The sequence below is a fragment of the Nothobranchius furzeri genome, chromosome 13 (genome assembly GCF_043380555.1).
Source record: "Nothobranchius furzeri strain GRZ-AD chromosome 13, NfurGRZ-RIMD1, whole genome shotgun sequence".
Classification (NCBI taxonomy): Eukaryota; Metazoa; Chordata; class Actinopteri; order Cyprinodontiformes; family Nothobranchiidae; genus Nothobranchius; species Nothobranchius furzeri.
This window is the reverse complement of record NC_091753.1, coordinates 48,868,610-48,892,828: the sequence shown is the minus strand read 5'-3', so window position 1 is coordinate 48,892,828 and position 24,219 is coordinate 48,868,610. Positions and strand designations below refer to the sequence as shown.

The window sequence follows — 24,219 nt, the reverse complement described above, 5'->3', positions numbered from 1 at the left end:
AAATTGTTTATTTGGATCATTACTGCTTTTTTGATCATTTTCCCAATCAGAGGGATATTAGAGATGGGTCGGTAGTTGCTCAACACGGTAGGAACTAGTTTCATCTTATTTAAAAGGAGTTTACAGCGGCAGTTTTCAGTGATTTAGGAAAACTCCTGACATTAAAGAGCAGTTAACAATTTCCAGTACATCAGCTTTCAGGCAGCTAAAACATTTTAAAGACATTTGTTGGCAGGCTGCCCAGAAAGCAGAAAGAAGAATTCGAGGTCTTTACTATCTCCTCAAGTGTGTTAATACTAATCAGGCTGAAAGCTGGCACTATAGCCAGGTTGTTGCTGTGTGGACGTCTCAATGGTCTGGTTGTGTTAGTTGATTTAGAGGAATGAATGGCTGATCTAATGTTTATGATTTTGTCAGTGAAGGACGCAAACTCATCACACTTAGTCTGAGATGTGAAATCAGGGGCGATGAAAGGGAGTCTGATGTGCTTGTTGTTTTGCTGGAAGTTGCACTCCCAGGGATTTTTACCCTAATGACCTTTCGTTGGCATGGTTTTACTCAAACACAAAAATACAGCTTCCTTGCAGTGATTTAGGTATGTACTGTCCTCTATCTACTGGGAAAATACACACTGTCACTTTAATTTTTAAGAAAGCCTTAAAGGAAGATTTATGTTTCGTCACTCCCAAACACCGTTTATGTTTATGAGGTTCAATGAGTTTCAATATATTTAATACACAAGATGTTCTGCTAATGCTAATAATAGCCATGGTGTGGTGTTTAGGTGAGTAAAGGTGTAAATAAAGTCTGAGATGAGAACTTGATACCGACTAAATACAGTTTTTAAAACTCCTACAAACTAAATTTAGAAGCTAGTTGGATTTTTACTCTGATTATAAAAAACAAACTCATTTTCACTTTGAAGGGAGGCTTCAGTGAGGGGAGAGCGACATCTCACCAGATTACCAGAACGGTGTGAGGTCCTAAAACGTTCTGCTCCTCTTGTGTGAAAAGCTCCATTCTCTCGTGCCTAAAACCTCTAAAACAGATGAACGGGTTCCTGAATTCATGATTCGGTCACAAGTCTGCAGATTTAATAGCTAATACAGCTTTGGGGTAAATATAAAATAAAATGCATATTTAGATTTAAGCACTTTCAATTACAGAGTTGCAGCTTCCTCGCCTTCCTGCTTCGCCACGTGGGTTTATTTTGAAGGTTCCTGTCGGAAGTGCGGTTCTCCTGCGTGAGGATTGACGTGTCGTGGCGGGGTGATGATTCGCTTACTTGGAGCAGGAGCGAGTTTGGAGCGGGTTGTGTGAAATGTGAAAGCATGATGTTGGCTGGATAATCAGCGGTAGGAGACGGAGGTAAGAACAGCTCAGACTCCTTCCAGCTGTTTGCGCTCAGAGCAACTTTTCAGCGTCTCTCCGTTTAAAAGGGAAATCTTTAGGATTCGTGTCCGTTATTCGCGCTGGTTTCTTTAGATTCGTCTCAAAAATCATCACAAGTTTGTCTTTCTGTCTTTATTAAAGAGTAATAAAACTTAACTGTCCGAGTCTGCTCCGCTCACCGCGAGGCTCATGTGTTGTTTTCGGAGAGGGGTCCGTTTGTCTCAGAGCGTCTAAACAATAAACGCGGGTTTTGCGCGTCCGCACCTGATGCGCTCCGAGGTTGCGGTTTGTGGAGGGTGCCGAGTGCCAGCGTCCCTGATCCCTGCAGGAGCAGCTGAGAGGTCCGGAGGTACTAAAGCATCAAGACTCATCCTCTAATGATGCGGGGGGAAACGCGCGTGCGTCCGGACGTCGGCTCATTTTTACGCGTCAGTCAGATATTTGGAGTTTATTAACTTATTGACACGTTTACGCGTCATCTGGTAACTATCAGCGTTCTTCAGAGTTGTTTGTGATAATCCTACCTGTTGAAGCGCGAGTGCGTGTGTGTGTGCGCGCGCGTGTAGCTTGACAAAGTGAACCGTCACCTCTCAGTATGCAGACGCTACTCCAGCGACGTGACCGCGCTCCAGCAGACCTCAGATTAATCACCCGCAGTGGAAACTGTTGCTCCGCGCGTATCGACCTGCTGTCTGCCTTTGATTCTTAATTAAAATACATAAACATGTAGGGTGCATCAAACAAGACCTCTGAAGGAACCACTCGGCAGTGCAGATTTCACCGATTGTGATTTAATATTTAATGCTTTGCTTCAAAATATGTCTAAACTATTCCTTTTGATTGAGCAGAGATAAAAGTGTCCACTGGAGTGTAATTAACAGCCTTTTTTATGGTATTGTGAGTCAGTTTGCCTTTCCTCCTCCACCCAAACAGAGCTACGACCAGCTGGAGCCAGTGAAGCAGGCAGGACACGACCACACCTCATGCTGAGGTCCAAGTGCCTCTGCTCTGACAAACATGGGTGTTCTCCAGCTCAACAATCCCTCTCATCCCAGCACGCTCCTGCAGCGGGCCAACCAGCTGCGTCTTACCGGCACCTTGTGTGATGTCATCATCACGGTGGATGGCCACGAGTTTCCAGCGCACCGCACCGTCCTGGCCTGCACCAGCAAGATGTTTGAGATCTTGTTCCACCGCAGCAGCCTGCGCTACGCCCTGGACTTCTTGTCCCCGAAGACTTTCCAGCAGATCCTCGAGTACGCCTACACCGCTTCGCTCCAGGCGACAGCTGAGGACCTAGATGACCTGCTGTACGCCGCGGAGATACTGGAGATCGAGTACCTGGAGGAGCAGTGTTTGAAAGTGCTGGAAACCATTCAGGCGGAGGAGAGCGAGGAGGCGGCGGTGAGGAACCACAGTGACCACGGCCGGGCCAGGCACTGGAGACACATGTTGATGTCCAAGAAGCATTCCATACAGGGTGGAAGCAACTGCGCCACTCCCACTGACCTACACCACCTGGCACTGTACCACATGACAGAGAGGAGCTCTCCGGGTCCAGAGCCTGATGCGGCTCCTGAACTGAGCCCCAAGCTGGGCATTGAGGTCAACATGGAGAGTTCCGAGCAGGCTCAGCGTCACGGCAAAGATGTATCCCAGGACTCATCCCTGGATGTGGTCAGAAGCATCAAATCAGAGCACATGCAGGTGGACGACGCTAGCAGCTGTGAGGGCAGATCCTCCAGCGCTGGGGAGGGAAGCTGCATGTCTGACCAGCCCAGAGACGAGGGCCCAGGGACGCCCCTGAGAGGCAGCGTGATCACCAGTGCTCGCGAGCTTCACACGAGCCCCGAAGACGGAGGGCAAGTGGCGGCAAACGCTCTGGAAATTTTTCCCGGGATCACCGACAAACACCTGGCCTCCATCTATTCCATGGGCTCCAACCACACAGCGGAGGGGCTGCCAGTCACCATTTCAAAGGCCCCGTCGCTGGTCATGCCGCTGGATCCCAGGGCCTACGGAGGTCTGCTGCACCAGGGGCTGCGCCACAGGGAGCTCCTGAGCAGACTGGGCCAGTTTGCAGCAGGGATGAGACACGAGGGCCACGCTAAGAGCCAGCAGTGCTGTGGAGAATGTGGCCTTCAGCTGCACAGCAGGCAGGCTATAGAGCAGCACAGGTGAGACACACACACACGTTTAATCTCAGCACGTACATCTAAAGCATGACAGACATGAGCAGTCTCAAACCGAACCGTTTCCTGATTTAGAGGATTCCTCTTGTTCACAAACCGAGCGAAAGGCTGGAAGGAGCAACAGTAAATATGATAATTTATTCTGAGGGACACCTGCGCTCACGTCTTCGCCACGACGACGTGTGGGGAAGTTTAAAACTGGGTCTTTGTGAGCTGACTGATACAAAGGGGCCTCGGTGTGACAAAAACATTACTTACACAGCCCTAGTTTTTTTATTCTGCTTGATTTTTTGTGAACGTGCGTCCGACAACAGCCCGTCTCTCAGGCTATTTGATATGCATTCCTTTGCATCAACAAAGAAGAGTGTCTCAGCAGGGACCTGGCTGGACGCCTCGCCGACACGATGGATGACTTGTACTTCGCGGCTTCGCTCTGCTCTCATTTGTATTCCCCGTTTGATTATTTTTGCCTTTTTATGAGCTTGTCAGTCTAAATTTGTCACAGCACCAAAAAAAAACAAAAAAACAAAAAACAAAATCTAACTATTTCCTTGAAAAACTCATTAACTGGATTGCAGATGTTAAAGTCACTAATCACTAATCATTAGAAAGATGACGAGTATTAGTCCGCGGTTAGGATCACAGCCGTCACTTGTTCACACCTGCGGCTGACATATCAGCTGCGTGCCACTCTCCCTGGGCTGCCACCTCACCGTGGTGGAGGGGTTTGAGTGTCTCAATGATCCTAGGAACTAAGTTGTCTGAGGCTTTCTGCCTCTGGTAGGGTCACTCATGGCAAACAGGTCCTAAGTGAGGGATCAGACAAAGAGCAGCCCGAAGACCTCTTATGATGAATTATATGAATGGAAACCGTGTTCCCTCGCCCGGACGTGGGTCACTGGGCCCCCCCTCTGGAGCCATGCCTGGAGGTGGGGCACGTTGGCGAGCGCCTGGTGGCCGGGTTTTCACCCGTGGAGCCCGGCCGGGCACAGCCCAAAGAGGAAACATGGGTCCCCTTCCCGTGGGCTCACCACTCGTGGGAGGGGCCAAAGGGGTCAGGTGCAGTGTGTGATGGGTGGTAGTCGAGGGCGGGGCCCTAGGCGGTCTGATCCTCGGCTACAGAAGCTGGCTCTACGCACATGGAATGTCACCTCTCTGGTGGGGAAGGAGTCTGAGTTGGTGTGTGAGGTTGAGAGGTTCTGACTAGATATAGTCGGACTCACCTCAACGCATGGCTCTGGCTCTGGAACCAGTTTCCTTGAGAGGGGTTGGACTTTTTACCACTCTGGAGTTGCTCCCACTGAGAGGCGCCAAGCAGGGGTGGGCATGCTAGTTGCCCCCCATCTTGGTGCCTGTACGTTAGGGTTTACCCCTGTGAATGAGAGGGTAGCCTCCCTCCGCCTAAGTGTGGGGGGACGGGTTCTGACTGTGGTCTGTGCTTATGCACCAAACTACAGTTCAGACTACCCACCCTTTTTGGAGACCTTGGAGGGGGTGCTGGAAAGCGCTCCTTCTGGTGACTCCCTCGTTCTGCTGGGAGACTCACGTGGGCAACGACAGTGAGACCTGGGGAGGTGTGGTTGGGAGGAACCCTGATCTGAATTCGAGTGGTGTTTTGTTATTGGACTTCTGTGCCAGTCATGGATTGTCCATAATGAACACCATGTTCAGACATAAAGGTGTCCATATGTGCTCTTGGCACCAGGATACCTTAGGCCGCAGCTCGATGATCGACTTTGTTGTTGTTTCATCTGACCTGCGGCCGCATGTCTTGGACACTCGGGTGAAGAGAGGGGCGGAGCTGTCAACTGACCACTACCTGGTGGTGAGTTGGCTCAGATGGTGGGGGAGGATGCCGGTCAGACCAGGCAGGCCCAAACGTATCGCGAGGGTCTGCTGGGAATGTCTGGTAGAGTCTCCTGTCAGAAGCAGCTTCAATTCCCACCTCCGACAGAACTTCCAAAATGTTCTGGGGAAGGCGGGGGACACTGAGTCTGAATGGACCCTGTTCCGTGCCTCCATTGTTGAGGCAGCCGACCGGAGCTGTGGTCACAGGACCATCTGTGCCTGTCGTGGTGGCAACCCCCGAACCCGCTGGTGGACACCGGCGGTTAGGGATGCTGTCAAGCTGAAGAAAGAGTCCTATCAGGTCTTTTTTGGCCTGTGGGACTCCAGAGGCAGCTGACGGGTACCGGCAGTCCAAGCGGAACGCGGCTTGGGTGGTCGCCAAGGATAAAACCCAGGCATGGGAGGAGTTCGGTGAGACCATGGAGGAAGACGTCCGTACGGCTTCGAGGAGACTCTGGTCCACCATCCGGCACCTCAGGGAGGTAAAGCAGGCGGACGGACGGACGGGCCACTCAAGAGCCAGAAGAAAAAATTTAAAAAGAGCTTCCTGTGGGATATTTCGAGATGCTCTCCTTACTCACAGAGACACACAGATGTCCGCAGGTTAAAGGAGCCGAGTCGGTGGCTCAGCTTGAGGACGTGGTGAAGTAGCTGTAGGTCTGTAACCAGGTCACTGAGCATACACCTGAGCTGCTGACTGACATTTGCTGGTGTGGTTTGGTGAGCGTCTCTAAGCACAGTTTTAGACGCAAAAACACCAGGAAAATGGGATTAAGATGCATCATTTATAAATTGGGTGTATAAATTTTTTAAGATGGCAGCAGTTAACACCAAGTTAAAAATCTAATTATGTTTAGTCTTTAAGTATCGAGATGGTACTAAAGCGTCTGCATATAGGGAGGAAAATGATGCAACCTGAAATGTTAAATGCAGATGTCCCTAAGAGAACATGAGCTTTCCTCAATGAGCAGGACCCAAACATTAATCTGAACTAAATGAATCAGAATAATGTGAGGAAACAGGATTTGGGCCACTTAAAATAAAAAAGAAAAAGAATTCTGTCTTTAATGTCAAATTTTGAAAAATCTCCAGATTTATGACATTTATCTTAGAATTCTGACTTTTTTTCTAAGAATTCTAACTTTAATCTCAGAATTCTGAAAAATCTCTAAATTTATGACAATCTCTAGATCAGGGATGTCAAATATGCGGCCCGTGGGCCGACTCTGGCCCGCAAGCGGGTTAAATCCGGCCCGCAAAATGGTTGTGTAAACTTTATTTTCAAACTTTACAATGTAGAGTGAAAATAAACTTATCTTTGTGAGCAAGTTTTCTCTGTAATGAGTATAAATAAAACAAAGCTGCGCTCAAGGCTCACACAAGAACTTGAATCACATCCTGAAATTGGCCGCCACTCAGGATGTGACTTCTGATACTGATGTGCTGGTGAAAGCTAAAAGATGTAAAGTAAAATGAGTCAAATATACTTTAAGTGCTGCATGAAACTGACCTAACCATGTGATCTGTGTAAGCTCTTTGAATCACTAAGGAATGTTTTTTATTTATTTATTGACTTTTTTTTTTTAATTTTCAAGTACACTTCAGGTGTTACACTTGTATTACCGGTATTTTGGATACACTGTCCTCAGGCTCCAGCCTTGTTTTATATTGATTGTATTACAACAAAGAAAACAATCTGAAGTTGTTTTTAATTTACCGGTCCGGCCCACTTGGGACTAGATTTCCCTCAATGTGGCCCCTGAGCTAAAATGAGTTTGACACCCCTGCTCTAGATTAATGACATCTCAGAATTTGGACTTTATTATCAAGATTCATGACATTAATAGAATTTTTAGATTAATCTCAAAATTCTGACTTTGTTCTCAAGATTCACGACATTAATCTCAGAATTTTGACTTTAATCTCAGAAGTCAGAATATTTGTATTCTTCTCTCCCTTTTCACCGCCCTAATCGTCTTCCATAGAACAAACAGGATGACTTGCTGGAAAGAAGGGCTGATTTGTTTTTCTGGTGACGTTAATGTCATGTGTTAAATTGCATCTCAGGTTTTGTTTATTTTAAGCAGCACGTGTGTTTGAGCCGCCCTGCTTTTAGTCCATTTGCTGTGCTGGGGGGGTGGGGGTGGGGGGTGGGGGGTGATGTGAGGACAACAGTGCAGATGCCTCACATGCTCAGATTGTGTGTGATATGATAGGTTCTGCTGCCGGCAGAGCTACAGCGAATCATCTCCCTTTCATTGGAGTTGCAGAAGTAGTGTGTGTGTGTGTGTGTGTGTGTGTGTGTGTGTGTGTGTGTGTGTGTGTGTGTGTGTGTGTGTGTGTGTGTGTGTGTGTAGACACGTGGATGTCTACACTCTGAAATTAGCCAGATATCCTATTGTCTGTGTTCTTTCAGCATTCATGCGTTCTGATGCTCACACGCAGCTCTCAGACCAACGACGCTGCGTTCAGCGAGGTTTTCTTGTCTGAACTAAAACATTTTCCTCTCGTCATCGGGGCGATGATGCTTCCAGGGTTGCTGCTGCGGCCACGGGTGTTATTGGGTTGATCAACAAGGTGAAACGGGAGTTTCTGGCAGCGTTCTCATCTCACGTCCGTGTTGGTCTGTTCGCAGGAGGCTGCACAACGAGGAAAAGGGCAACAGCTGCGAATACTGTGGCAAACACTTCCAGGACAGCATGAGGCTCAGGATGCACACGCTGTCTCACACAGGTATTCAGTAACTCACACACACTCACGTCAGAGCGCTGATCAACTCTCTTGATACAGCGGTGCGGCCTTTCACGTGCACCTGTTCACCCCCCCCCCCTCCCCGTTTCCTCCCACATCAGTTAGTGCTGCTCCAGTACTTGAATCATGCTTTCTCTTCCACGCTCCAGGTCCCTCCCTCTCCTGTCTCTCTCCATTTGAATCCTTCCTGGTTTTTTTTTTTGTTTTTTGGTTTTTTTTGGGAGACTCTGGCGGCTCGCCAGCTCTGCCCCTTCTGAGTGATGACATCATCAGCTGCCGGCAGGCCTGGGTGTTCTGCCAGTGTTCCGAAGCGTGTGTGATGGCTTGCTCGCAGATGTGTGTCCAGGAACACACTGTACCCAAATGCAGACTTAATCAGACCTGACTGCTCTCCCAGCTACTTTATCCAAAATAGGGGGGGGGGGGGGGGGGGCTAGAGACTAAAAATGAAACTAAAGCAGATCCGGCGGTTTGAACGCATGCACAGACGAGGCAGAGTCCCTGTCCCCTCCGCCTGCTCCGTGAGGATTGTTCAGGAATGACAGATGAGAGGGAATCTGCTCCTTTAAACTTCACCTGAGTCGTGCCTTTTTTCCCTCCACACAACCCTAAACACAAACACTGTTTCGCATCACTCTCAGACCTTCACAGCGTGCTTTGATTCTCTGTTCAACGTGGCATCTGCAACAGCAGCACCTTTAACCCAATTTGAATTTTTGCATAAACTCTCCCCATCCAACGTGTCAACCTATAATACTTGAAAAAGCAAACAAGAGATGCGGATCTCATTTCTTTGTCGCCGTGTATTTCAGTATAGCAGCCTTAGATCCCGCTGGTTGCTAAGGAGCGAGTGCTCCACCGCTCTAATGGGCTGATTTGGTATTCAGCTCGATGCTGGCTCTTATTTTGGTATGCCAGACAAAGTGTTTTGATGGAGGACGATTGCAGCCGCGTCTGGAGACAGTTTGATGGTTTATGGATGAGAGCACACTCTGTGCCTTTGACTGCACAAGACAATGCACTATGTTCTCCTCTTCCCTTATCACACAATCTCACACGACAACACACCACGCTGGACAGCGTCAAACAACATCAGGATCCACCGTTCCTGCTACGCGGGGCTGCGCCGAGCCGAGTTTTGTTTCTGTTCCGTGAAACAAAACGTTTTCAGAAAGTGTTGTTTTTAGAAATGAGCAGATCTGGGCATTTTCTCTGTGTGTGTGTGTGTGTGCGTGCGTGTGTGTGTTTTATTTGCTCTGGGAGCTGTGGCGCTCCGTCTGTGTGCAGAGGCATCGTGCGAGTTGAAAGAGGACCACATTTAGGCTGCAGAACACAGAGTTCCCAAAGCTTGTGGGTGTTTTAATGAGTCATTTTAACTTCATTTAAAGCCAGCTGAGCAGAAAATAGATCAGTGAATGAGCCCTGGGCCAGTATGGATCTGAAACCGATTTACATCTCAGTGAGAGCCAACCCACATCCAAACAGCTGTGTGTGTGTGAGAGCGTGTGTGTGTGTGTGTGTACGTGTGTGCAGGTGTGAGGTGAGTGCACAACAAGGGCTGAATGTATGCATGCTCATCTCTTTCATGTCTTCATCAGAATAGACAAGGGCATTCCAGAGGTGACCTGGGAGCTGGAGTTACAGTCCATGTGATGAGATTTGGGGTGTTGACTCTGAAGTGTGTGTGTGTTTTATTTGTTTTGTGATAAAGGGATGTGCCGCAGGCAGGAAGTGTCTGCTGTACACAGAACACCCAGTCCTTCTGTAGACTGGCAGCCTGCTCACTGTTCACAGGCTGATAACAGACCACGGTAAATAAAACTCTTCAACTCTGCTCCCTTTTTCCTCAAGAACAAGGACCATTGCACCCCGTCCGGTGCTTTTATTTGGCCCCCAGCCATGTTTTCACGGTGCTGTCCCCGGCTCCATTGTACCACGCACGTTTGGTCCTTTTTGTTAACGCCTGAAAATCACAAGAGCGTCCGACTGAACTCCTTTTGGGTCATTTTATTTCCACTCTTGAAATGCTAAAGGAACAACGGTGAGACTTAATGTAAATGTGCGACTGTCACCTACAGCTCCTGCAGAGGCTCTGGTGTGCGATCAGTGTGGAGCAACGTTCTCCTCTGAGGATGCTCTGGAAGCCCACAGGCAAACACACACAGGTATTTACACACACACACACACACACACGCGCGCGCGCGCTTCGTTTAACTTGGGCAGCACGCATTGAGCTGTTGAGTAAGCCCCGACTATGAGACTTCAGATCACAGATCGGAACTTGCTCGTCATGCTGGCTGGGTTCACGTGTTCCTGTCATGGAGCTCCGTAATTTATCAACAGGGAGGTGGGAGGTCCTCTCACACACCACATGCCAACATCTCCTGGCATCCAGGCCACAGCTAAAGCCTCACAGCAGCGGCGTTACAGCTTCACAGACACACGATCCTCACCTCCACTGGGATGGCGGGTGAAAAATTTGTCACCTTGCAAACACTTCAGTGTTTCTCAATGGTCTGACATTAAAAAAATAAAAGCACATATTTAGATTGTATATCTGAGTTTTCAAAAAGGATCGAAGAAGTTTGGCCAAAATCTCAATGGGCTGTAGCAAGTTGTAGAAGAGATATAATAAATAATATAGAATAGAAAATCCCTTTATTGTCCCGCTATAAAGAATAAACAGTGAGTCAGATTTAAAAGTAAACAAGAAAATAATGTAGAAATACTTTAGGTGCAGGTTCACCAAGAAACCTGTTTTACTTATTTTTGAAAATGATCAGTTACTCTGAGTTTTTCATGCAGAAAACAGAAAATAGCCTCCTACATCTCCTGCATTAGCTTCTGATAAAAAACTGATGATAAAATTCTAGGATTAGAAAATCCTGGCAGATCTACGACATACATTCATGGACTCACCCATCTTTACTCACGACGGGCAAGGCGGTTGTTTTAGCGTCCAGGAAACTAGTAGAAGCTAACCTTTAGCATTAGCAACTCCACCAAACAGCAGAACTCCTTCAGGTTTGTGTTACTTGTGGAGATAAAACCTCAACGTTGCAGAACAGTCAGTGGTAGAGTTGTGTTGCTGATGGCCAATCAGAGGCAAGATGTCCAAACATTAGGAAACAAGACTCCAAATCCTGCCGTCTGAATCTACTTTCTCCCTCAGCTGACTTCTACTTCCTGAAGCAGGCGCACAGAGCTTTTTTCCTAGAGAACAAACTACAAGGTCCTACTAAGCAAATGAGCAAAGTTGACCTTTAAGATTTCAATTTTGAACAGCATTTGCAAAAGAGTTTACAAAAATATTGAAGGTCTTGCTTCGAACGTCAGCTTGCTGAAGTTTCTACCACGTTCAAAAAACATTGAAATAATAAAAAACACAAATAAGTGCGGTTGATGAAGGCCCGACGATCAAGACAGGAAGTGCCTGTTCTCTTTCTAGAACTGTATTTGATAAAATGATTAATGACCCGCACTTGTATAGCACTTTTCAGAGTAAGGACTCCAAAGTGCTTTACACCACAGTGCATCATTCATCCATTCACACACACACATTCACACACTGATGTATAACTTTGTATAATGAAAGTTGAAAAATGCTTATTAGTAGGACTGGGTGATGAAACAATAACAATACATATTTCAAATTAACTTCCTAGATAGGTTGAGAATGGGTTGCTAGAACGTTGATATAAAGAACAGATGAACAGCCACTCATTAAGTGTTGCTCTGGTCTGGACCAATGGCTGGAACAGAGCCACAATGAAAATGCTAATGGCTAATGTTCATGTAGCTTTAGCCTCTTGCTGCAGAACAGGTTACATGGCTAGAAAAAATGAGCACCCTGAAAGGGAAAGAAAAAGATGGAGGATGCCACGACAGAGACAGAACAGTTTAGCCAGAAGTCGGAAAAAACGTCATAGCTGGGCTGCTAATGATGCCGAGCACAGGTTCTGACAAAGTCGGGGGAAACCACTGATCCGTTTTAGCTCCAGAACCAGCTCCACCTACAGACATCATAAACGACATGTAGACCCCATGGAGCTGGCATAAGAGAGGGCTGCCATCTTGGATGAGTTCCCATCGGCCTCCGGTGCATTTATTTCTACTGAGGAAGGTTTAACCAACTGAAGAATACATTTTATTACACTTTTTCTTAAAATCAGATATATGGTATAGCATAACTAAAATATAAATATAATTAAATAAAAATATAAAATCCCAACTAGAGTCTATAGTAATCCCACATGATCTGTTTTCAATAGTACGCCGGTTGTTGCAACAAAAAACGCGCATAGTTGCTCACCATTTGGGTTTGGAGAGTGAGGAACCCATCCAATATGGCGGCGACACTGCCACACCCTCCAGTGCCCAATGACACACGTATCTACGTGTTCATGTCTATGGTCTGAAGCTACTTTCTCCTCCAGCTGACTTCTACTTCCTGATTCAGGTGCATCTAGACTTTTCTTCTTTAAAAGCTGCTTAAATTTTCACTGATGTAAGTTTTCTCTGAATCTTTTTTCAGCTTTTTCATTTTTATTTTATATTTTCAGCGAGCAGAGATTCCATTGCCCATTTTGATTTCAGCAGGTCACGTCCAAGTCCGTTCTGTCCTCCTCTAACGTTTGTGATTTTGATACTTGCTCGGCTTCTGAAAATAATCTAAAATCATTTTCAAATCCACCTTAAAAGAGAAAATTAAAGACTGAAAGTTGTTTGTTTTGGGGGAATAGGGATTTTGTCCACGGCGCCCAGCCCTACCCGTCTATGTGTAAACGAGCTGCTCTGCAGGTGTTCGGCAGTGAGACTGTTGTCTGACGCTACATTTGCCCAATGGTGTCTGAACCCACACCTTTTCTGCTACTGTCAGAGAAAGGCGATAACCCTCTCAGGAGCATTGGCACGTAACTGTAACTCCTGGTGGCACCCACAATATGAATACTTAATGGATGTGCACATGGAGAGGTGGGGTGTTAACGATGCCCCCCCCCATCTCTCTGAGTTTTTAACACCCAGAGCTCGGTTTCAGTTTGGCGGAGTATCCAGAGTAGGGTACAGGAGGACATCACGCTCTTATTTTGTAATGATCTTGGCTTGGCCCGCTGTGACGCACTCACCCGGGCTGTGACACCAACCACTGGTAATTTAATCAGCCGGGAGGAGATTATGACTGGAAATGGAGGAATAAACTTGTGTTTTGTGACACAACCAGGGAGCCAAGTGAGTTTCCTTTTAGCAGATTAACACTCGTCAGACCCTCAGCAGCACTGTCCGTGTCCTCTGGAGGGGACATAATGCTACTTGCGTGTGTCCCTGTGTGTGTGTGTGTGTGGGGGGGGGGGGGGTCCTAATCTGAAGCACTTTACTCATTCTGCTACTCAGCACAAGTTTACAGTGAAATCTCGTTTTGATATGTCAAAGGTGAACGTCCGTGGGTTGCTGGAGTCGGGGGAGGGGGCTTCCTGAGGGCAGGAGGATTGCTGCTGGTGTCGAATGCCAGGAATAAGAGGAAAACAACATCATGTGTTGCTGTTTACTCCTCACCACGGCTCTGTCATCATCTCTTCTGACCTAGTTGTCAGTGCCCAAAATAAAGAATGGATCTGTCTCCGAAGTGCTCTCACAACAAAGGGGTCTGTCTCACCAAGCCCGGACGACGATCCGAGGCACCAAACCTTTTTATTTTTGGGGAAGAACCAAGACGATAACTCGCCTAGCGTCTGAGCCTTTTGCCACCTTGCCTTTAGGAGCGAGTACGAGTGCTCACAGCAGCTGCCCTCTTTCCACACGTTACAGGCTGCTTCACCAAGTCTAATTAAACCTTCCTGTAGTCTATTCAGATACAGGCCCAGCTTTAATGCATCCCTCTTAATGCAGACCTTTTAGCCTGCCTAAATGCACGTCCGCCATCACTCTGCGCCACCCTGGTAATGCCCACTTTTAGTTGGTACGAGCCTCTACCTCAACTGACCTGAGCTCTGCCCACCCACCAAGATGCATTTGCACGTGGATAGATTTCATGTAAAAGCTGGTGGTTGCATAGAATACTGTAAACATTCTAGGTGTGTGTGTGTGTGTCTGTGTGTGTGTGTGTGTGTGTGTGTGCGTGCGTGCGTGCGTGTGCGTGTGTGTGTGTGCGTGTGTGTGTAACCTCGATGTGCCGGACCATGGAATGGTGCTTAAACATGCATCTTGTGTTGCATTAATTATTGAGTCGTTTGTTCGTCACTCGGGTAGATTAGCAGTCTACTGATAAGAGCCTGGGGTTATTTAAGGTACTGTAGCAGTGTGTGTGTGTGTGTGTGTGTGTGTGTGTGTGTGTGTGTGTGTGTGTGTGTGTGTACTTTCAATAAGCATGAATGCACGAGTCATGTGAAGGCTTGCACATAATGTAGCCTGCTTGATTTTTTTATGCTGAACTAAGACTACCCCCCCCCCCCCACACACACACACACACACATTTGATCATCACTGATATGTTATAAACTGTGAAATCTGTGGGAAACTTCTCATTACTGACGTAGCTAGTCACCGTTTTTTGTTACAAACACAAATTAGATCTTCACATCCTTTTTTTAACTCTTAATAATACATATATTTCCTTGTAATATTGGAAATAATGCTCACAAAACATAATATAAGATGAAAATAAAACGTTCAATACACAATTCATAGTAAAGAAAAAAGTCTAATTAAAGGTGTGGAGCACAGAATAAATATTTTTATATATTATTTTTATTGTAATCGCTCACTGAGTTTTCGTGCAGGCTGAACATTAAAAACGTCTCCTACACCTATCTGCTGCATTAGCTTCTGATAAAAAATATACGGTGAAACTCTAGATTTGAAAAGCCTGACAGATCTAAAGTCATTTCTACCAGAGACCACTGCACTGATTAACTCATTCACTGCCAATGACGACTAAAGTCGTCATTTGCATTTTTTTACTGTTTGAGCATCGGAGCGAGCCCCCGCACTGAGAGAACAAACATCTCAGCCCTGAAGCCGATCTTCATCCGCATACGTCACAGATCACATGATCAGGAAGCAACACATCCATGTGTTAGGAGATCGTTTTGGGCTGTTCCTGTAAAAAAAAGCGAGGCGCGAACCGGAAAAGCGTCTGCTGATCACAATTCGACAACAATTATGAAAGAACGGATAACGCTTGAAACACGTGGCTTCTTCCTGATGTAAGAGGTGAGTCTCCTCTTTGTTTTGGTTGTTTTGGCATCGACATCATGCTAGCGCGCAACGTTCTGTGACTCTTAAAAAAACAGTAAAAACGGTGAGAAACGCTGGCAGCGAAGGGCGTTAGTGATCAGGAAACGGCTGGCAGTGAATGAGTTAAACGACTGTTCAACATCTTTAATCGTGGAGTTTGTGTGGATTCCATTCCTCAGTTCTTTTTCATGGCATTTTCAGTCTGAACTCACGTAATTATTTCCATAGTGTGTAGTTCTTCCATAATCTCCATCCATCGAGACACGGATACAGTTTGAAGACAAGTCCGTATTATAGTTTCACTGCTGGCTTTCAGCGTAACTGTACAGGTAGCTGGCTTCTGGTCGGATTTCTGACTTTGACGCCCGACCCAGATATAAAGTTTGGGGGTTCTTCTTTATTTCACATCCAAGTACTTCCCTCAAGACTCCTGCAAAGTTCACATTCTAAAGACACGTATTGAATTTTATACTTACAGGAAATAATCTAGCAGACAATCTGAACAAATGAGAAAAGTGAGGACAAATCTAAGCCAATTTGTGGTCCTCACCAATACAGTCTTTTGTCCAATTTGCAGTGGGTTTGCTCCCAGATTCTCAGGGTGGGAAACTATTGTTTGCCCCCATGAAAAGAAACAGGCTGCGCTCATTTGTGAATGAAGGGATTAGCTCGAACACTTCACCCTGACGAGGACCATGATCCTATCTGGTTGCCTAGACACATGGTTTTGTTTCTCAGACAGCGTGAGAGCCTGGCTAGCTTCCACCTCAGCTGGACTCAATACGTGACAGATGTATGACGGCAGACCGCGTTAAATCACATGAGCTTACATACTGTCCTAATGAAGATACGCTAAAACCACTTTAGAGCCTTAAACTGTCTCCCGTCTTTGACCTAATCATGGATTAGAAGAGCAGCTCTGTACTATAATGCACACAGTAAATGTAGATTTGCTTAAAAGAAAATCATTACGCCCACTGTTAACCCCCCAGCCACTAAACACAATGCTCAGTCAACTCTCCAGCCTTTAAGAAAAACCATTGATTAGATGGTATTTTACCCCACTGAGGGGCAGAGGTCGGAGGGGTCAGCCGGCGCCTCAGAAAGGTCAAATCCCAGACCTTTTGTGTGTGGTTAGGGGTGAGAAAGCGGGGGCGACGGCAGCCAACTTTAGTGCTCTGCACCTCCCACCAAAGCTTGCTAGAAAAACTCAGCGACCGCAAAAACCTTTTTTGTTTGAAAAGTTAACAGAGAGCCAAGCGAGGCGAAATGCCACCGCTAACGCGCACAAACACTCCTTTGGCTCCAAAGGTTTCTCTTTTACACTTCAAGACATTATTTGGTATATTTTTATTTTCAGCCGTCAGTTGAGCTGAATAAAAAGAAAAAAAAAAAAAAACGGCTGCTGAGCTGTTGTCAGTGTGTGTCAACCGCAGATCAAGAGGCAGATTCTTGTGACAGAATATTCGTCATTTCTATTCTCAAGTTTCGGGATTGTCGGTGACAGAAGGATCAAGTCTACATCTGTGAACGTCTGCCGAGTGTGTCGCAGAGTGGCGGTTTACCTCCGCGCAGAAACCAAACTTTCACAGCCTGAAGTATGCAAGCTGCTCTGAAACTGGCGCCTACGAGATGCGACGGCTAATGGCGGCCGATTAAAGCTGCTTTGATGCAGTCACAAGGTGTTTTATGATGTGTTCAGCCTACAGCGTGGTCACACTAACAGAAACAACTCCCCCTGCTGGCGGAAGCACATAAATTAGACACAAACTGGTGAAAGAGGAGGAAGTTTAACATCACAGGTCATACAGAGACTGCATGTTCAGCTTTTGAAATGTCTTTGGCCATTTTTAGACTGATCATTACGCTGCCCTCGCTGTCACTGAGTGACCAGGCATTAGTGAGGTATGAGTCAGGCAGAAAATGAAGCTGGTTAGACAGCTGAATGATTTCCTGTATGGTCAGCAGGTGCAGGGGGTGGGGAGGAGTTGCAGAGGCGGTGAGAATTGAAGGCCCTTTGTTTGCGACTAAAATATTGTGATCCGCGGGTGAGAAAGGGTCTTGGTCATTAGGCGGCGGCATAAAGGCAGGTTTTGTACCAGTTGCACGAGGAGGCTATGACTAATAGGCCTGGCCAGTGAGGGCCTGAACCTTATTGTGTGCCCTTTGTGCAGAAGTCCATGGGCTAAGGTGTGGTTCATTCCACCAGATCGCCTCACTGAGAAGTGTTGAGCTCAGGGGAACATGTCCTTTCTCCCATCCTGGTTTTTGTTAATGATTAGGAATCGCCAGCTTCGTTTTAGCGAGGGAATTTAAACAGATTTGCTTTGTTATTGTTGAAATGTGAAGAATTAGAAAAGTGGTGATGTATGGATTAGTAAACAGTACTGAAAGACAGCGTTTGACTCGTGAAAATGTGAATTTGTTTTGTTCGTTTCTTTGAGCAGGCTCGTCTGTCTGCTAACTTGATTGAACCTAAAGCAAGTGTCTGACACTCTTCCCTCTTAGTATGAGTGTGCTGTATCCCTTTCCCTGCGTTAATTCCAATTTAATTGCCAGTTGCCTCAAGGCACTTCAATAACAGTAACAAATGATTTGATTTAGTGGACCTCATCAGACTGCATTTTAAATGCGACACAGCAACCCCACTTGAATTCCAATGAAGTGCTGGCACAGTCCTCTGTTTACTAATGATCCTCCGCTGGAGATGTCTGATTGAATCTGAGTCAGGAGCAATGGGACCTGCTCACATTGTAAATGATCCACAACCTGAGCAGACAGAGAAATAAGGACCTCATAATCTCACATTAAAGCCTCGCTCTCCAGGACATGCACGCTACGTGAGATCTGCTTATTAACCCGTCCCCCAGTCCCACCAGTCCTGCACGGATATGAACACAGGAAAAGATCTGAGCTCTGGCGCATGCAGCCTGTAGATCACGTGTTGACTGTATGACGGCCAGTGGATCTTCTTCACGAAGCCATTTTGACTTAAACTGCCCCTGCCAGCGTCTCCCCATCTGTATTCCTCTCCACACTCCATGAAACAGGAAAGCAGCCCCAAAGAGATGCCAGGTCACACACAGGATTAAACTGGATTGTGTTTTTTCCTGCGGTCCTGCCTTTAATGGCTTGATATCACTACTTAACATTCTGCACGGAGTGCATAGTGTAGGCATCATTTAGGGTGGAGCCACTATCAGCTGCTCTTTGAGCACAGAAACAGAGGACTTCACAGGCTGGAGCCGACTCCTGATGGGGAATGAAGAGAATAATTACACATCTAACACACCAGGAAGGAGCCATTGATTGTGTGATTGGCATGCTGTGCATTGTGCGGGGAAATTCTTAAAGAAAACAATCACTTTCATGGTTGAAAATAGAACGTATAAAAACTCGCAGCTGAAAGCGCCTCTGGGCTTTTAGGGGAGTTAGTTTAGGTAGAGGCACTTGCTCTTTGAAAGAAGCTTTTCCCTCAGAGGACTCAACACAAAGTTGAAGTGACCCAGTTTCCCCACTTAAGGCCCTGTCTGTGTATGCTACTGAAATAACTCCGCGCCTGTGTCTTGTGGGTTCTCCAGGGACTGACATGGCGGTGTTCTGTCTGCTGTGTGCAAAGCGCTTCCAGACCCAGAAGGCCCTGCAGCAGCACATGGAGGTCCATGCGGGGATGCACAGCTACATCTGCAGCCACTGTGAGCGCCCCTTCCCCAGCCACACCACCCTCAAAAGACACTTGCGCTCGCACACGGGTAAGAGATCACTCGCACCACCGCTGTTGTCAGCTGCTGTCATAAAACATGAACATGCTGGTGTCAAACGTGTGCATATGTTGAGGGAGAGACAAAGACGGCTGTGTTTATTTCTGTAAGTGGGTTAATTTCCTCGGGTTATTGGCTGTAAGGTTCGAGTCAATTTGCACGCATCCTCTCCCACTGTTCCTTCTCCCCTCTCTCGATAAGATGACTCACCTCTCTGATGACAGCACTGTACCTCTGTGGCCGGTGCATATTTTGGGCAATTTCATCCTGTTTATATTTGGGGATCTCAAGACAGCCTTTGGGCCTCTGCCGTTCACGGCTGTCACTTCTTGTGCGGTTCACCAAAAAACGAAAGAGGAAACCTAAATAAATATTGAAGGAAAGGCAAATGGAAGTGACTCGTCTCTGTGTTGTACCGAGGGTGAGTCTTGGTGCCGCAGGAGACGAAGGGATATTTACTGAAAAGATGTCCCCTTTTCTTCTTTTACCTTAAATAACACTACCAGCTGTCAGGATGGCTTGATGTCTAGACAGGAGAAATACATAATTGATGTGAAGAGACAGAAGTGAAGGGAGTTTTGGCCATGGCGGCATATCTTGTTTGTATGCCATTCTGCTTGGAAGTAACATTTTGTAAATGTCATCTGCTCCACAGTGGGGTGGGGGATTGGGGGAGAATGGGCCTGTAATGAGGAGAGCAATGTATCCTCTGAGTTGGCTGTTGCTGTGGACACTGAGATAATGAGGCACATAGGTCATTGGAGATGAGTCAAACCCTTGGCCTAGGAGAGAAACAGATTAACTACAGTATAGAGAACAGAGCAGCACATGTCTTGAGGACTTTTATTAGCTATTAGCAGACAACCGAGAGGAGTTTCCTCATGTCACAACATTAGCAGCATCTGAACGAGCATTATTCCCCTGCTTGATGAGCGTGTTTGGATAGACTGACCTATGCAGCTACATGTGCAGTGTGTCACCAATAAAGTTTGATGCTTCCCCGCCGTGACTGTGTGTTGGTGTTGGAGGCTGCTGTCGTGACACGACTGTGTTTTCAGGCGATCACCCGTTTGAGTGTGAATTCTGCGGGAGCTGCTTCAGAGACGACGGCACGCTGAGGGGCCATAAACGCATCCACACGGGGGAGAAGCCTTACGAGTGCAACGGCTGTGGCAAGAGGTTCAGCCTGAAACACCAACTGGAGACGCATTATCGTGTTCACACAGGTGAGGGTTCAGAAAGGACAGCAGGCTCAAAAAATAATGGTTTAGAGCTGAAAGAGGAGACAGGGAGTAGGTCTTAAAATATACAAGCAGTTATTAGAGGATTCTGTTCAGGGGTATGTATTAGCAAGAGGTTGACGATACAATGTGTATCACAATACTGGAGAGATGATACGATATTTAGCCAAAAACTGGGGAGGCAATACGTTTTATATCACAATATGGGGAGTGTCGAATCCTAGCTTGCGATTTCTCTGGTCAGAACCGGACATCACACGAGACCAGCTCTCCATTTCTCGGGTCCGAACCCCTTATGCCTGTAGGGCAGGGGTGTCAAACTCATTTTAGCTCAGGGGCCACATTGAGGGAAATCTAGTCCCAAGTGGGCTGGACCGGTAAATTATAAACAACTTCAGATTGTTTTCTTTGTTTTAATACAACCAATATAAAACCTCTTCCTTGAACCGTCACCTTTTCGTGGTGGAGGAGTTTGAGTGCCCTAATGATCCTAGGAGCTATGTTGTCTGGGGCACTATGTGCCCCTGGTAGGGTCTCCCATGACAAATTGGTCTTAGGTGAAGGGTGAGACAAAGAACGGTTCACAGGATCTTTCATGGAGGTAAAGTCAAAGAGTTGGAGTACCCGGCCCTGAGGGTTACCGGGGTCCCACCCTGGAGCCAGGCCTGGGGTTGGGACCCATGAACGAGCGGCTGGTGGCTGGGCTTTCACCCATGGGGCCCGGCAGGGCCCAGCCCGAACCGGATACATGGGCTCATCCAACTGTGGACCCACCACCCGCAGGAGGAACATGAAGGGTCCGGTGCAATGTGGATCGGGTGGCAGACCAAGGCGGGAGCCTTGGCGGTCCGATCCCCAGACAAGAAAACTGGTTGTTGGGACATGGAACGTCACCTCGCTGGCGGGGAAGGAGCAGGAGCTTGTGGCAGAGGTTGAGCGGTACCGGCTAGATATAGTCGGACTCACCTCGACACATAGCACTGGCTCTGGAACCCAAGTCCTTGAGAGGGGTTGGACACTCTCCTTTGCTGGAGTTGCTCCGGGTGAGAGGCGGAGGGCTGGGGTTGGCTTTTTGCTAGCCCCAAGACTCTCTGCCTGTGTGTTGGGGTTTACCCCGGGGGATGAGAGGGTAGCTTCCCTGCGTCTTCGGGTCGGGGAACGGGTCCTGACTGTTGTTTGTGCTTATGGGTCAAATATCAGTTCAGAGTACCCACCCTTTTTGGAGTCCCTGGGACGAGTGCTAGATAGTGCTCCATCAGGAGACCCCATTGTCCTGCTGGGGGACTTCAATGCTCACGTGGGCAATGACAGCTTGACCTGGAGGGGTGTGATTGGGAGGAACGGCCCACCTGATCTTAACTCGAGTGGTGTTTCGTTATTGGACTTCTGTGCAAGCCGCAGTTTGGCCATAACGAACACCATGTTCAAACATAAGGATGCCCACCGGTACACTTGGTACCAGGGCAGCCTAGGTCGCAGGTCGATGATAGACTTTGTAGTCGTATCATCTGACCTGCGGCCGTATGTTTTGGACACCCGAGTGAAGAGAGGAGCGGAGCTGTCAACTGATCACCACCTGGTGGTGAGTTGGATCAGATGGCAGGGGAAGATGCCGTGTAGAGCTGGCAGACCCAAACTCATAGTGAGGGTCTGCTGGGAACACCTGGCAGAAGAACCTGTCAAGACGGTCTTCAACTCCCACCTCCGGCAGAGCTTTGACCGCGTCCCGAGAGCAGTGGGGGACATTGACTCCGAGTGGGCCTTGTTCCACTCTGCGATTGTTGAGGCGGCTGTTGCTAGCTGTGGTCGTAAGGTGGCCGGTGCCAGTCGTGGTGGCAACCCCCATACCTGTTGGTGGACACCAGAGGTTCTGGAAGCTGTCAGGCTGAAGAAGGAGCCCTACAGGGCGTGGCTGGTCTGTGGGTCTCCGGAGGCAGCAGACAGGTACCGGATAGCCAAGCGGGGTGCAGCAGTGCCAGTTGCCGAGGCAAAATCTCGGGCGTGGGAGGAGTTTGGTGAGGCCATGGAGAAAGACTATCGATCTGCTCCAAAAAGGTTCTGGCAAACTGTCCGGCGCCTCAGGAGAGGAAGGCAGCAACTCGCTCACATTGTTTACAGTGGGGATGGGGAGCTGCTGACGTCAACTGAGGCTATAGTCGGACGGTGGAAGGAATACTTTGAGGAGCTCCTCAATCCCACCTATGCTTTTAAATATTGGTTCAGTATCATTACATGAAATATTGCAATATTTCAGTATATCAACAGTTTCTTCAAACCCTAATTATTTGTATTAACTCAGCTAGACGTACAGAACTCAGACACACTAGAAAGGGCTCACATGTATTTAGAGGCAATCACAGATGCAGCATAAAAGCAGATCGGTCTTTCTGTTCGGATTTTTTTTTGTTGCTAAACAGAAATTAATTAAGATAAAAAAACGCACTGAATCCGTTTTTCCTCCCAAACACAATTTTGTGACCCTGTTTGGCACTTAATCAGCCAAAACGGTCAGAACAAATAAGGAGGTCTGATAACATTACCAATTATTTTTGTTCGAAAGCACGAGTGCACAAGCGCGCGGTTAGTCTTTTTCAGTTTACCTTTTAGAGAATTTCTTAGTTTGTTAAATTTTCTGAAATAGTTAAACGTGTCATTCTTGCTTTGACTCATCTTTCATCATTTCATCATGAGTCCCATTACATCTAGATAATCATGTGAGATTATTTCCACAACGTTTTGACAAACATACACAAGTTTTGATAGAAGTCGTTTATCCTTGAGATGAAAATAGTCGCACTTGCTTTTGTAGAGATTACAGAACAGAGGAGTCGGCCGTGCCTTTAGGAGCGAATACACAAGAAGATGTGATCTGCAGCCCTGCAGAAAAGTATTCCCCTATTATTTTATTATCATATTTTATAAGCAGCTGGAAATTCATGCTGAATTTTAAATTTGCATCATTTCAGTTTAATCAAACAGGTCTGAGTGCACCTGCAGCTTTAATTATTAAAGGCTTAGGGTTGTGGTTATGTCTGTTGTATAAATTTTCAATTTTGTCTCTTTTTATGTTAGTTGCTGCTCAAGTGTGACACCCTGTGGTTACCTAGGTTGTGTATCACATCTTAACTATGAATATACATTCAACAGCAGAGCTTCTGATGCAGCCGTTAAATTAAAGCCAGCCCAGTACAGCATTCCTATTTAGGCACACAAACTCATTTTCATGAAGTTATAACTCATTAAAGGCAAGGTTAAAGCCTCATTGAGGATTTGTTTTGTAGGTGAGAAGCCGTTTGAGTGTAAGCTGTGCCACCAACGGTCTCGAGACTACTCAGCCATGATCAAGCACCTGCGCACACACAACGGAGCTTCTCCGTACCAGTGCACCATCTGCCAGGACTTCTGCCCCAGCCTGGCTGCCATGCAGAAGCACATGAAGGGCCACAAACCCGAGGAGGTGCCGGCCGACTGGAGGATAGAAAAAACCTACTTGTATGTCTGTTACGTCTGAGCGGGACTTGGACCCCAGGCGCGGTCTGACACAACATTGTCACTACTGGGTGGAAACCTGTGTTGCTGGTTTTAATGCTGATGGATTGTGCGTTCCTGTTGAGGTGTTAGAAATTTTTTTTACTGTTTTTTTATTTTTATTTTTATTGCATCATCTCTCCTGGACAGAGAGAAATGCAAAGGTGTTTACACAACTAATGATCGGTTTCACCATCGATCGATTTGTTTTCCTCCTGAATCTTTTAGACGCAACTTGACACAGTGAGACAAAATTTAAGTCAATCTAACAGG

At 47.0% G+C, this 24,219-nt stretch overlaps 1 protein-coding gene across 1 annotated transcript; it reads left to right on the top strand.

The window, feature by feature from the left end:
• Positions 1–1,239: 1,239 nt before the first annotated feature.
• Positions 1,240–24,147, top strand: zbtb16b (zinc finger and BTB domain containing 16b). The gene is made up of 7 exons (XM_054742557.2): positions 1,240–1,368; positions 2,326–3,569; positions 8,068–8,165; positions 10,262–10,348; positions 18,998–19,168; positions 20,236–20,403; positions 23,700–24,147. The coding sequence occupies exons 2-7, from the start codon at positions 2,410–2,412 to the stop codon at positions 23,927–23,929; spliced, it is 1,914 nt and encodes a 637-aa protein (XP_054598532.1). The 5' UTR covers positions 1,240–1,368; positions 2,326–2,409; the 3' UTR covers positions 23,930–24,147.
• The last annotated feature ends 72 nt before the right edge of the window (positions 24,148–24,219 follow it).